The sequence below is a fragment of the Neoarius graeffei genome, chromosome 26, assembly GCF_027579695.1.
Source record: "Neoarius graeffei isolate fNeoGra1 chromosome 26, fNeoGra1.pri, whole genome shotgun sequence".
Lineage (NCBI taxonomy): Eukaryota > Metazoa > Chordata > Actinopteri > Siluriformes > Ariidae > Neoarius > Neoarius graeffei.
In genome coordinates, this window is record NC_083594.1 from 56,003,578 (window position 1) to 56,016,666 (window position 13,089).

Here is a 13,089-nt window from a genome sequence, read left to right on the forward strand (position 1 = left end):
AAGTGAATTAAAGACCGAGTCACATCGCACAGACTCCGATGAAGCCAGAGTGCGATAGTGTGTGTGCGGCGTCCTGCATGCCTCTGAACCCCGGCAGTGTGCTCAGCTTCACGAGAGCCAGAGAGGTTCATTAACACATCAGTGCTGCTTTCTCTCTCCACACGGTGTTAAAGTCTCGCTGCACTGACAAATCCTGAGAAGCAGAAAAGAGGAAACACAAAAAGACACAGCAAAGAACCAACAGAACCTCAAACCCCACCCAACACACACAGGTTCAAATGAGTCGAATCTAGAACACTGATCTGATAAAGACTAAACTGTAATCAGAGCAGAGCATCTACAGACAGAGCAGACAACACACAGTGGGTTCAGCTCAAATAAACTACAACTAAAAGAAACCACTATCAATCAGCAAACGAAAATCAAGTTGAACTGAGAACAAACTGATCTACTCCACAAACTACACCGGTGGGGGAAAAACCCAAAGGTTTAAAAGTAAACTCTGTACACAATCACTGAAAAACTAAACCACACGCAGCTAAAAGAAACCAATAAACTAATTCAAGTTAAAACAAAAGTAAACTTCCAAACTGAATAACTTCTGTGGCCACGGTGAAGTGGACTGAACACGGTGAAGTGGACTGAACACGGTGAAGTGGACTGAACACGGTGAAGTGGACTGAACACGGTGAAGTGGACTGAACACTCGCTAATTTTCAATAATCTAAAACTAAATGCAGCTGCAAGCAGAGATGAGGGGCCCAAGCAGACAAGGAGGGCATCAAACCTTCAGGTCATTTTGTCAAGGGCACAGCTGTACACACTCAACCAGTTTCAGGTTAACTGACCAAAGACGGAGCTCGCTTCCTGTTTGGCAGCTTTTGCCGCCAAATTCAATAGGCTATTGACACAGTATTTACAATAAAAAATGTTTTTTTTTTAAATCTCTCTGATAAATTTCATGAAGCTTTGGGGGTCATCTCTGCCAAATGTGGTGAAGATTGGACAAAATTTGTGGCTTGTGAAAATTTTTTAAACCTTTTGATAAAATCCAACATGGCTGCCGGATAAATTATGTTGACTTGACAAGGCGCCATGTCCTGGCCTGGGAACCTCCCATGATAGTCCCAGACACAAGAAAGAGTTAATAGCCAAAAACACATTTTTGCTTATTGGGACGCCCCCAAGTGGTCAAATAACACAGTATTTGTGCTTGCTCGAAATGGGGGTCACGAGTCCATGTACCAAGTTCGGTTTTGATACATCAAAGTGTTCCCAAGATATGACCTCACTTCCTGTTTGGCAGTTTCACTGCTGAATTTGATTAGCTAAAAACGGGTGCACACTTCTGCAAAGTAAAAAGCCAACAAATAACTTGATTTTCTGTGCCAAACTTGTGAAGACGGTACAAAATTTGTGGCCTGTGAGAACTTCAGCGTTTTTGTTAAAATCCAGAAATTGAAAGGTGGGGGTTGTGGTGAACTCTGCTAGAGCCATGGAATCAAACGGTACCTCGTTTTTGAAACTCAGGCACACGGTTCAAAAGTCGCATGCATAAACATGCCTCCAAATTTGACCCGTTGGTGGAGTTACAGCACTCGAGATACAAACCTCAAACTTGGTGAAAATAAATCAGAGGACTCTCCCCAGTCAGTCTGCCAAATTTCACAACATTCTACCAGATGGTTCTCTGGGCTGCGTTTGGTACTCTATTCACAAGTCATTGCAGAAATGCAGCGGGTGTGAGAGCGCGTCACTGCTTCACCCCAATAACTGAGCCCAGTCAAGAACACGAGAGAATAAACAGCTAAACCCAGAATCCACATCACTCAAAAACAAATCAAATGGCATTAAACTCCACAGAATGAACGAACAAACACTCCTCCAGGAGAAAAAGGCAGTTTCAATGATCGACAAGCAGACGGAGGTCATTTCTATATTTCATTAGAGTCACAGGACTGCAGACATCCCGAGGTCACCACGGAGCAATAAAGCAGAATATTTATGAAAGAAAAACAGACCGAGGTTAAAACCCCTCCATGACACATCATCATCATCATCATCATCATCACTGTAGCAGGAAGGGTCAGTACAGTAGTCATGTGAAACATGTGTGTGTGAGAGAGAGAGAGAGAGAGAGAGAGAGAGAGAGAGACCCACATGTTTTTTCCCCCTTTTATCACAGCAATTTGGCAACAATTAAAATTCTTATTTACTAAAACAAGGACACATCATACTTTTTATCCATTTATAGTTACATTAGTGCTGTGGAACATCAGGTAAACAGGTTAGTTCCTGCTGCTCCTGACATTATAGCAGCGATAAACAGTCATTCCCTCAAAGTTCATCAGAAAAGAAATGCAGCTTGTTACACGTTTGAGAGAAACTGCAAGGAAGCATAATCTCCTGTCCTGAAGATGTCGGAGAACTGAGGGTGCACTCGCACCAGGCGAGCCGCGTTTGACCTCCAAAGACTGGTTTGACTCGTGTGATCGCTGCATACTACACTCAAGTGTGGTTCACTTGGACCCCTTGGAAGAGGTGTGCTTGGGTGTGGCTCAGTTGGGCTCATGCACAGTGAGATCGCTAACTGCACAGAACTCAAACACTAACATGCACTTTTCACTTCATTGGAGAATACGCGGGTTAATAACGGCGCCGATTCTCATCGTACTGATGAACAGAAATTGTGGGGGCGTCGTGGCTCAGGTGGATAAGGCGCCATACCATAAATCCGGGGACCCGGGTTCGATTCTGACCTGAGGTAATTTCCTGATCCCTCCCCGTCTCCCTCTCCCGCTCATTCCCTGTCTCGACACTGTCCTAGCCAATAAAAGGTGAAATAAAGCCCCCCCCCAAAAAAATCTTAACAGAAATAGTCATCGATGAGTAAAGCTGCATCAATGACGCAGACGCTCTCAGGGCCGGAATATAAAGCACAGTGGAACTGAAGACCAGGGGTGAGTGGGGAGGGGGTACAATCACTCTTGGAAGCGGTACAAAGGAATTGTTCCTCGTGCAAGTATGCTTAAATGCTGCACAGCGCTGACACTGGAGACTCCTTCCAGAAACGATACACAAACATTTTTCCTGACAGAAAACTTCACCATACTGACTAGTTTTGAACTCCGTTTACATTGGATATGTCCCTGTGAGTGAGCTGTTACTATAGTAACAATAACGCATTAGAATGACTGCATTAATATAAACCTGTGATTTATAGAACAGAAACCTGGGGGTCAGAGCTCCTGCTATAGAGAATTAAAACCAACACCTGACCAATCAGAGTCCAGAACACAACAGCGCTGTAGTCCACCAGATAACAAACCTGCCAGCAGGGGGCAGTAGTGAGTCTCATCTCATTATCTGTAGCCGCTTTATCCTGTTCTACAGGGTCGCAGGCGAGCTGGATCCTATACCAGCTGACTACGGGCGAAAGGCGGGGTTCACCCTGGACAAGTCGCCAGGTCATCACAGGGCTGACACATAGACACAGACAACCATTCACACTCACATTCACACCTACGCTCAATTTAGAGTCACCAGTTAAAGATCTGATGACACGTTTTTGACATCTTTGGCGATATTTTATAACATAAAAAGTAATTCCCGATGATCCATATATTAATTCACGAAGGCGCCTATTTTACAAGTTATGATAAAAAACGCGGCTATTTGGGCAAATTTGACGGGGCTGCAGCACCCAGGAGATGAAAGAGGAGGAGGAGCTATATGACGTCAGCGAAAGAACCTTCCTCCTCACTTACCAGTTTGTTGTTGATGCGACAGGTGTTCAGTTTGTCATTATTAGTATTTTTATTAGACATACACATACATACACACATACATTATATATATATATATATATATATATATATATATATATATATATATATATATATATATATATATATATATATATATATATACACACACACACACACATCTCAGTGGCGACTGGTGGTCATAAAAATAGGGGAGGACAGAGTGAATAGATAGGTGGATGGTTGAGAGAGAGGTTGGAAGTTGTGTGGGTGTTTACAACTGTTAGGGGGTTTGTACATTTTTAAAGAAAAGCTCTGTTAAAAATGGGTTTTTTGTTACTGCAAGAAATAAAAGTCAAATGTTTTTGAGGACACATCAGCATGGGAAATACCATGTAGTGTAATGCTTGTTGAATGAGCTGTGAGGTGTGAATGGGTCAAATTTAAAACAGTAATTCATTTAAAAAAGTAGTCAAGTCTCCTGGATGTCTGGGTGGCAAATTTGTCAATGACTTGCTCATACCACTGGGGATCTTGTTGAGATTTAAGCATCCTCCTTTCAATTGACATGACTGCTAAACTTTTCAACCTCTCTTGTCCCATTGTGTTTCTGGTGAAGCTTTTTATGCGCTTCAGACATGAGAAGCTCCTCTCAACTCCTGCTGAGGTGGCACCAATGGTGGCAATCAGACACATGAGTCTATACACCTGAGACATTGCCTCATCAAGCCCGTTTGACTTCATGAAGCTGATAGCCTCACACAGTTTTCGGGAAGAGTGGATCTCTGCATCACTGTAGAAATGCTGCAGTTCCACCTTCAGTTTGGCCTCATTAAAGAAATTCCCATATGTCTCTGACAAGTTGGACAATGCACGAGAAGGGAATTCTGCTTTAAATGATTCAAATTTGTCAAAGTCTAACAGCTCCATGAAATGCAAACGGCCAAGCTGCTGGAAGCGCTGTGTGAGTTGGGCCTTGATGCTGTCATGCACGGAGTCACAGAGAGTTTTATAGACCTGGCGATGGTCTTGCTCACCCTGCCTTCTCTTTCTCCTGTGACCAAATTCGGGGTCTTCTGTGAGACTGGCAGCTTTGCTGTACGTTTTCTCAAAAGCCCTGTCTGACTTCAGCTCATTAAGCAACTGCATAAAGTTTTCTATGCGCTGTTTGCAGAAGGCAACATCCATGACTTTTTGTTGCAGTACGTTAAATAAAACGTCGGTCTGTGCAAACAGCTCCTCAAAAGTAAAAAGCAAGAACATGAACTCAAAGTCTTCCAATTTTGCCTTCAGGCCATCCGCCAATCGAGTTGTTTCATCATCCATAGAAGGATGTTCTAGAACGCGGGTAAATGTGTTAAGCAATTTTTCATGGTTACCTGCGACGGTATTCACGACCCTGGATGAGAAATTCCAACGCGTTGGAGCGGTCTTTGGCATTCTCGCGCAACCAGATTCCTCAAGTAGTGCCACCCTCTTACTTGATTTCGAAAAGAATGACGTGAACCCACCCAGGTTTGCAAAAAAGACTCGCGCTTTGGGTATGGCCTTGACACCTCGACTAAGGACGAGATTCAGGCGGTGGGCGTGACGGTGAACAAAAGTTGCGGCTGGAGCAACCTCTCTCACTTTAGCCTGCAGTCCATTGAGAGCCGAGGCCATCACCGCAGCACCATCGTAAGTTTGTGCAACCAACTTCTCAGCGAAGTTGTAAGGGGACATCTCGGACTGCACAAACTGAAACAATGACTGCGCATCCCTCCCACTAGACACGTCGAAAAAGCCCAGAAAACGTTCCTGAATAATGCCCTGACTGTCCACGAACCTCGCGATAATTGAGAGCTGGGAATGGCAGCTTATATCAGTGGTTTCGTCAATCTGCCATGAAAAAAACGGAGTCACGTTTAATTCTTTCGATATTTCGTGGCTGATTGACGTGCCGATTGCACAGATCAAGTCGTTCTGGATGCCACAGGACATGCCACTAAAAACACCAGAAGACTGCAACTGCTCTGCCAGCAAATTGTCATACCGTGCAATCAGTTCCGTCAGCTCCCTATAGTTTCCCTTGTTGTCTGAATTTGGCCCTTCATCCCGCCCCCTAACTGCCAGCTCCTGCATGCCCAAATACGCCACAGCATCAATCAGACGCCTCAGCGTATCTCTGTTGCGACGCACTTTAGCATTGTGCTGTGCCACTTGTATCCGCACACCCTCGTCCACTAGCTGGTCAACTGGCACACTGCCTAGCAATTTCAGGCGAATAGCTGCACCAACGTGTTCCTTGGTCTGGTCGTGGCGCTTGGTGGCCCTGTCCAAATTTTTAATGTCATTAAATCCCTGCACAGACCATGTTTGGGATTTGCTACCCATCAACAGGCAAGGCCAGCAATACAGCCGTTTGGTTGTGACACTGCCTGTTAGCCATGGGCATCTCCGATACCATGAGGTGTTGGTGTTAAACACACAGCTTACCATTCGGTTTCTGAATGTTAAGTTGGGGAACTGATCTCCCTTCGGTTTTGATTCTAACCTTCTCCTCATAACCCAGTGTTTGAAATGGCATGTTTAACATCGTGTACACAATGTCACGTTCCTCCATCGCGTTTTATTAAGTTGATAAACTACAACAAAGCAATAGCCAACAATTAGTTAAATTCTCCGCTGTCCGCACTACTCAAAACGACACTACTCTAGCTCGGCAGTGACACTGACAGTAAGTATGCTATGATTTCAACCCGCCAACTCATCCCTTCATTCTGATTGGCCGCACTGACGAATGCAGCTCTGCTGATTGGCTGCTTGATGACAGGCAAATAGACCCGCCCAAACGGAGGAATCGCCTCCCTTTCACCCATTCACTCCCATGTTAAAAGAGGAGCCCGCGAATCGCCCATGTCAATGGCGACTCCTCCATTGAGGAAAGGGAGGAAGATCCTCCCTTAAAATTTTAAAGAAAGAATTTCTAGGACACATTAGTTTAAAAAAATGCATATAATTAATAGACAAACGTTTAAAACATGTCAAAACAGTTGAAATAACTATATTTTATCAATTAAAAATGGAAGAAAAACTCGCCAAAATATCGTCCTCCCTAACCTCCTCATTGACATCCATTGTATGCGCTCATATATACAAGTTATTATGCCTTCGCGTTGTGTTGCCGGCTTTTGCTCCAAAACCCACAAGGACGGGGTAAGTTTATTCAAGTTTCCCAGAGATCCTGAGCTGCATGCGAAGTGGGTGAAGCAAGTCAGGCGCACTCGTGACAAGTGGGAGCCCTCACCAACATCCGTCCTGTGCTCTGAACACTTCGATTTGGATTGTTTTGACACCCTTCCCAGCTTAAAAGAATCTCTTGGGTGTTCAGTTCAGCACAAACGTGTGTTCCTACCATCAGCAGTGCCTACAGTATTCCGGAGGGGGTCTACTAGTAGCTATGCCAGATCCAGCAGTCGCCTGGGACAAGGCGACTCCTCCAAAGACAGTCCTCCTGTCAGAACATGTGTTGAGAAACGACATAAGATAAAAGGTACGTAGAGCTATAGAGTGCTCCGACATGATGCTAAAAATAGTAACCATGCGGTCTGCGCAGCCATCTTGGAAGTGACTCGCTCCAGAGCGCTCTTAGGCTACGTTCACACTGCAGGCTGAAGTGACTCAAATCCGATCTTTTCGCCCATATGTGACCTGTATCCGATCTTTTATTGACAATATGAACGACACAGATCCGATTTTTTCAAATCCGACCCAGGCCGTTTGGATATGTGGTCCTAATTCCGATTCCTATCCGCTCTTTTCATATGCGACTTCAGTCTGAACCGCCAGGTCGCATTCATCCGACTTACACGTCATCAACAAGCCACAAACGTCACTATTCTGCGCTGAAGTAGGCGGCGGGTCTCTCAAAAAAGTTACAACAACATGGCGCATAATCACGGGCGCAGATAGAGGGGGGGACTCGTCCCACCCAGATTTAAATTCACCTCGTTCGGTCCCCCCCACTTATAGGGAGGAAAAAACGTCTATGCTGTCTTTCTTTGCATAAGGCAAACCTCACGGAAAAATCAAAAGACTAATTACCATTCGGTTTATTGAGGTGCACAGCAGTGTATACATAGTTGCAACAACTCACATAAAACAAAACAAAGACTGATATTCAGTTGGTTGAGCTGCGCAGACTGCACAGGTTGCGAGCTCGAGCTTGGTTGCTATGGTTACTAACAACAAGTTTGACAGGCATATCGGGGTTGGGGTTGGTTTGCTGGCAGCTTTGTCCCCCCCAGTTTTTTGTCCCCCAGTTCAAAAAACGTATCTGCGCCCCTGCGCATGACATCAATGCGAGGGACGCTTCGGGCTGTGAAGGTTCTGAATCTTCTCAATGGAAGGACGCAGAGGTTAGGGAGCTGATTTCCATTTGGGGGGATGCAGCTATTCAAGCTAGATTGGATGGGTCATACCGCAACCGGGCGGTTTTACTTCCGTAAACACTGGCCATGCTCACTGCGTGTGACGTCGTCGTATCCTGCAATGCGCATGCGGAACACTTTTAGGTCGCTTTTCGTTCATACTGAGGATCACATACAAGTCGCATACATTTGTTAATGTGAACGACCTCACAAAAAAAATCGGATTTCACAAAAAAATCGGAATTGAGCATTAAGCCTTGCAGTGTGAACGTAGCGTTAGAGTACACATCATAGAGTACACATTCATGATAATCATAAATGTAATCAAAGTCGGCGTGATATCAGTCATGTATTTGCTTGTGAAAGCTTGCGGCTTTCATGTAACTGCCGCCTAGCAACGAGAGGCAAAGGGTAAAGAGGGTAGGCATCATAGATTCTATTCGGAAGAGATCAACACATGATTGCTTAAAAATTAGGTATTTTAACAATTTGCATCTGTTTTGTGATTATCGTGACACTTGTGTGTTCTATAGAACTGTATGTCTTATCAGCACATCGAGGATCTTCCACCGGAGGCTTTAGCAAGTACTCGTAGCAACACTACACTTTACCCTTTGCCATGCGTTGTTAGGGAACGATAGCAAGTACCCCGATGACCGACTTCAAGAATATGTAGAAAAAATTTAGAAATTATACTTTCCAAAAGTCATTTGAGCTTAGTGTATTGCATTTCCATTTATATTGTAGGTTCTTGCTGATGTTTTTGCGGAGTATGACGCAGCTGCTGAATCAGAAGCTGCAGAGTTTGTATGTACTAGTTGTGAACATTCACATTATTATCAATCTCATTTATTTAAAATCAGATAAAATCATGCCATCATGATCACTGCTTAAAGTACCAGTATTTGGTTGTTGAAGAGCTAGCACTAGAGAATTCACCGGCGTTTTCATGCGCCATTTCCATTGAGCAGAACAGCCAGTGAACCGCAGCGTGTTCTTCCGCTGATGTCACAGCATGGCCGCGAGCCACGGACCCAGTTTTCTTGCGCTGTGCAATTAAAAGTTGGATATTCGTGTAACAGCAGCTTCTTTTCATGTAATTATAACAGAAATCTAACATGTTTGCCATGTTGTATAGTTTATTTAAGAAATTGCATAGAGTCATGTTCGTGTCATCAGCACGTTAACCTAACCTGCATGTCTTTGGACTGTGGGGGAAACCGGAGCACCCGGAGGAAACCCACGCGGACACGGGGAGAACATGCAAACTCCGCACAGAAAGGCCCTCGCCGGCCACGGGGCTCGAACCCGGACCTTCTTGCTGTGAGGCGACAGCGCTAACCACTACACCACCGTGCCGGGCAGTAGTGAGTGCTGGGTAAAATTATAATGTGATGGTTGATAAGATGTAACTGAAGCTCCACTCCTGGGTCTATAAAACTAGATCTAGCTAAAAATGGCGTGCGCGTGTGAGAGGGAAAGAGCACACGAGTGCATGTTGTGTGCATGTGATGACTTCACAGTACAAATACAGTTTTTAAACAGCCCTGATTAAACACCTAAAAACACACACACACACACACAGAGTTCCATCATACTGCTTTGAGGTTTAAATTCCATTCTGTGTGTGAAAAGAAAGTCTTTTATTAGTAAGGAAAACTGTTTCAGTGACTGAAACAGTCTTGCACAATAACACAAAGTCATAGTTCCTTCACTGTCCATGTCTGTCTGTGTGTGTGTCTGTCTGTGTGTGTGTCTGTGTAAAATTGATTCCTCTCCTCAGAGTTGATGGTTCAGCTGATCCCCAGCTTGTGGTTATTTTCACTGCTGAGTGTGAACTGAATTTGGTTCTCCTTCACGTACCCCTTTTCCACCAAATCAGTTCCAGTGCTGGTGCACAACTCGTTCAACTTGCGAGCCAGCTGAGAACCAGTTTGCTTTTCCACAGCCCGCGGTGCTAAGGGGAGCCATGTCATTACGTCACTGTATACGTCAGTTACGTTGCTGCGTTTGCATAAACCTTGGTGCGAACATCGAAGCAACAACACAGAGAAGAAGCAGCAGCAACAATAATGGATGACTTCACGTTTGTACAGCTGCTGCTTCTGGCTTTACGGTGCTTCACTGGGATCAGAAAACGGCAGATCCAATATGTATGTATTGATCAACAGGTTTTGCATGGACGGCGATTACGTTCTAGGAGAAACGTAATAACCTAATAACGTTTTGACTCTTACTTACACTGAATGTGAGATGGTTATGTTAGCCTTTGTTATGAGCTAACGTTAGCCAGTGTTATGTTGGCTTTGGTGGTCTTGTTATTGTTGTTGGTCTTAACAACTCCGCCCCCCCGCTGACGTAAGCGGTTCTTTCCTCTGGCCCAGCAGAGAGTTGGTGCTAGCCTGGAACCGGTTTTTCTGGCCCCAGAGCCAGTTCTTTGTCAGTGGAAGCAGAAAACCCGGTTCCAAACTAAGCACTGGCCCCGAACCAGCCCTGGAACTGCTTTGGTGGAAAAGGGGCAAGAGAGAACTGAGAGAACTGAACAGGGACGTGTGGGTGGAGCTAGAAACAGTGAAGACCACTGATTAGTCAATAACCATTTTCACATGGCTCCCGCGTTTGCCCTGTTGTTCCAGAGATCGCAAGTTCCTATTTCAAATCTGTTAGCAGGAGTTCAAGAGAGGAAAAAAATCCAGCTGTGCTCTCTGGGTGGGAGGGGCATACTCTGTCTCCCCTGTCAATCACAGAGATACCAGCCAATGATGTTGCATGAGACAGCAGTCTAAAATTAAATAAATAAATAAATAAATAAATAAATAAAATGCGTCTGGCTGGATTGGCACGTGCTTGTTCCAGTATGCTATCGCTTCGACAGTAAAGCCGACGCCCCACAAACACCATCATGAATAAACAGGTTTTAAAAATGTGAAATGTTGATGTGATGAAGGTTTTTGTGAGGAAAGGGTTAGTTAACATTTACAGGAGTCGTCTCCAGCATCAGCACTTTGCTTTGCTTAGTGTGTGTGTGTGTGTGTGTGTGTGTGTGTGTGTGTGTGTGTGTGAGATTGTGAGCACATGACTTTACTGTTATTCGAAAGTAAAGGAGAAAGTAAGGAACTCGTCTCTTGGCTGTTCCACTGAATCTCACTAAACCGTTAAGTGTGTAACTTGTTGCTCGTTAATAAATTAAACGCTGGAGTGGTTGTCAAATCGCTGTGGTATCAGTGGAATAAAACACTCCAGCTCAAACACTACAAGGTTTAACTGATTAACGAGCGGACGGTCTGGACTGTGTTCCGCTCCCTTCCTCTTTCCTACTCAGGTTTTTACAGGATCTTTGCGGTCACTGTGCAACACTTTCCCATGATTCCCTGCTCACATACCTGCAACAGAGTGTGATGCAACGTGACCTCGAGTTCGGCCAATCGGTTCGCCGGATCCTCACACTCGTCCTGGATCTCCAGGTCCTGCAGGGGGATGGTGTCCCAGCAGCTACAGTTAGCTGCTAACTGGTGCACGAGCTCGTACTGCCCCGGGAGAGCCAGGCCCAGTCTCCTCTGACGCCCATGAGTGAAACACAGCTTCCTTCTTTTACAGGCCCCTCCCCTCAACCCACAGGCCCTGCCCAGGTCTGAGCCGAGAGGGAGGAGCTTCTCACCCAGGAGGCAGTTGAGGAGCTGGTAGCGGGCAGGGCAGTCTTGTCCAAGGACCAGGATGTAGGGGGCGCTAGTCACCACACCATGGAGGAACTCTTCATCAGGACGGGGGATGAAGACACAGCTGAGCTGACCTGAGGGGCGGGGCAGATACTTATTACATCACAATTTAAATCCTCCACACTGTGTGTGTGTGTCCCCTGTCTGTCCCCCCCCCCCCAGGCCCTCATCTTATGATCCAATCACACACACACTATTCATGATGGTTATTAGCACAGTTCTAATCTCTGCTGAGTCACTGTGAGGTTATACAACAATCCAGCACTGAGCTGCTTTATACACACACACACACACACACACACACACACACACACGTTAAACCAGGTTTGAGTTGAGTGCCAGAACAGAACATCGTGACTTTAATGTCGCCTAAAAACATTTTAACTCATTAAATACTTTAATGTTTAAAAACACTTTCATAAACAAAAATCACAGCGCCTGAGGAACTCGACCCCTCGACCCTCAACCACACGCTGCTCTGCTTTATGCCAAACGTGGCCAAAATAAAAGTTTTTCCTTCAATAAACGCTTTATAAAATATGGAAATTGTGAGTCAGTACAGCACCGGTCTCTCAGATTGTCTGCCCGCTCATCTGTCTATGAGATGAAGGCTGTTGTGGGAGAAACTCACAGCTGTAATTTTTGCCCTCAGAAGGAGGAGGATGTGAGCGAGAGCTGATTAAAACTTTCTCAGCCTCAGTGAGAGAACAATCAGATGCTTGTTGTGTAAATTCACCTTTAGTCCTCAATTCCTCTGGAAAAGTGGGACAGAAACTCCGCCCTGGAACGTTCATTACTCCTGCCCTGACTGTGGACTGCACGTGGACACGAGAACATGTTCATGGTTCATGTACCATCAGGCAAAGTCATGACAAGAAGATGGCATTTAAATAAAACTTTAATTTACTTCAGACCAAAACTAAAATCTGCATCACTCACACACACGGCACGTGCTCAGTGTGTGACCTTCTGTGCAGCTATAAGGTGACGTAACTAAGCAGTCATGGAAGCTTACAGCTACCAGTTTAGCATCATATACCGAGAGTGTGTGTGTGTGTGTGTGTGTGTGTGTGTGTGTGTGTGTGAGTGAGAGAGAGAGAGAGAGATCAGTCTGTCTCAGTGACCCTGTTTTGAACAAACGATTGATAAAACAGCAGAATTAATCTGGATGGACTCTGACCTGAAACCGTGTGATGTGAA

General features: G+C 45.1%; 1 protein-coding gene across 2 annotated transcripts in view; it reads right to left on the reverse strand.

Annotated features, from left to right (window-relative positions):
• dstyk (dual serine/threonine and tyrosine protein kinase) overlaps positions 1 to 13,089 on the reverse strand; it is a 29,868-nt gene that overhangs the window by 14,007 nt on the left and 2,772 nt on the right. For both annotated transcript variants that reach the window (XM_060910131.1, XM_060910130.1), the window contains exon 2: positions 11,557 to 11,963. In XM_060910131.1, coding sequence (XP_060766114.1) covers positions 11,557 to 11,963 — 407 coding nt within the window. The remainder of the gene's footprint in view (positions 1 to 11,556; positions 11,964 to 13,089) is intronic.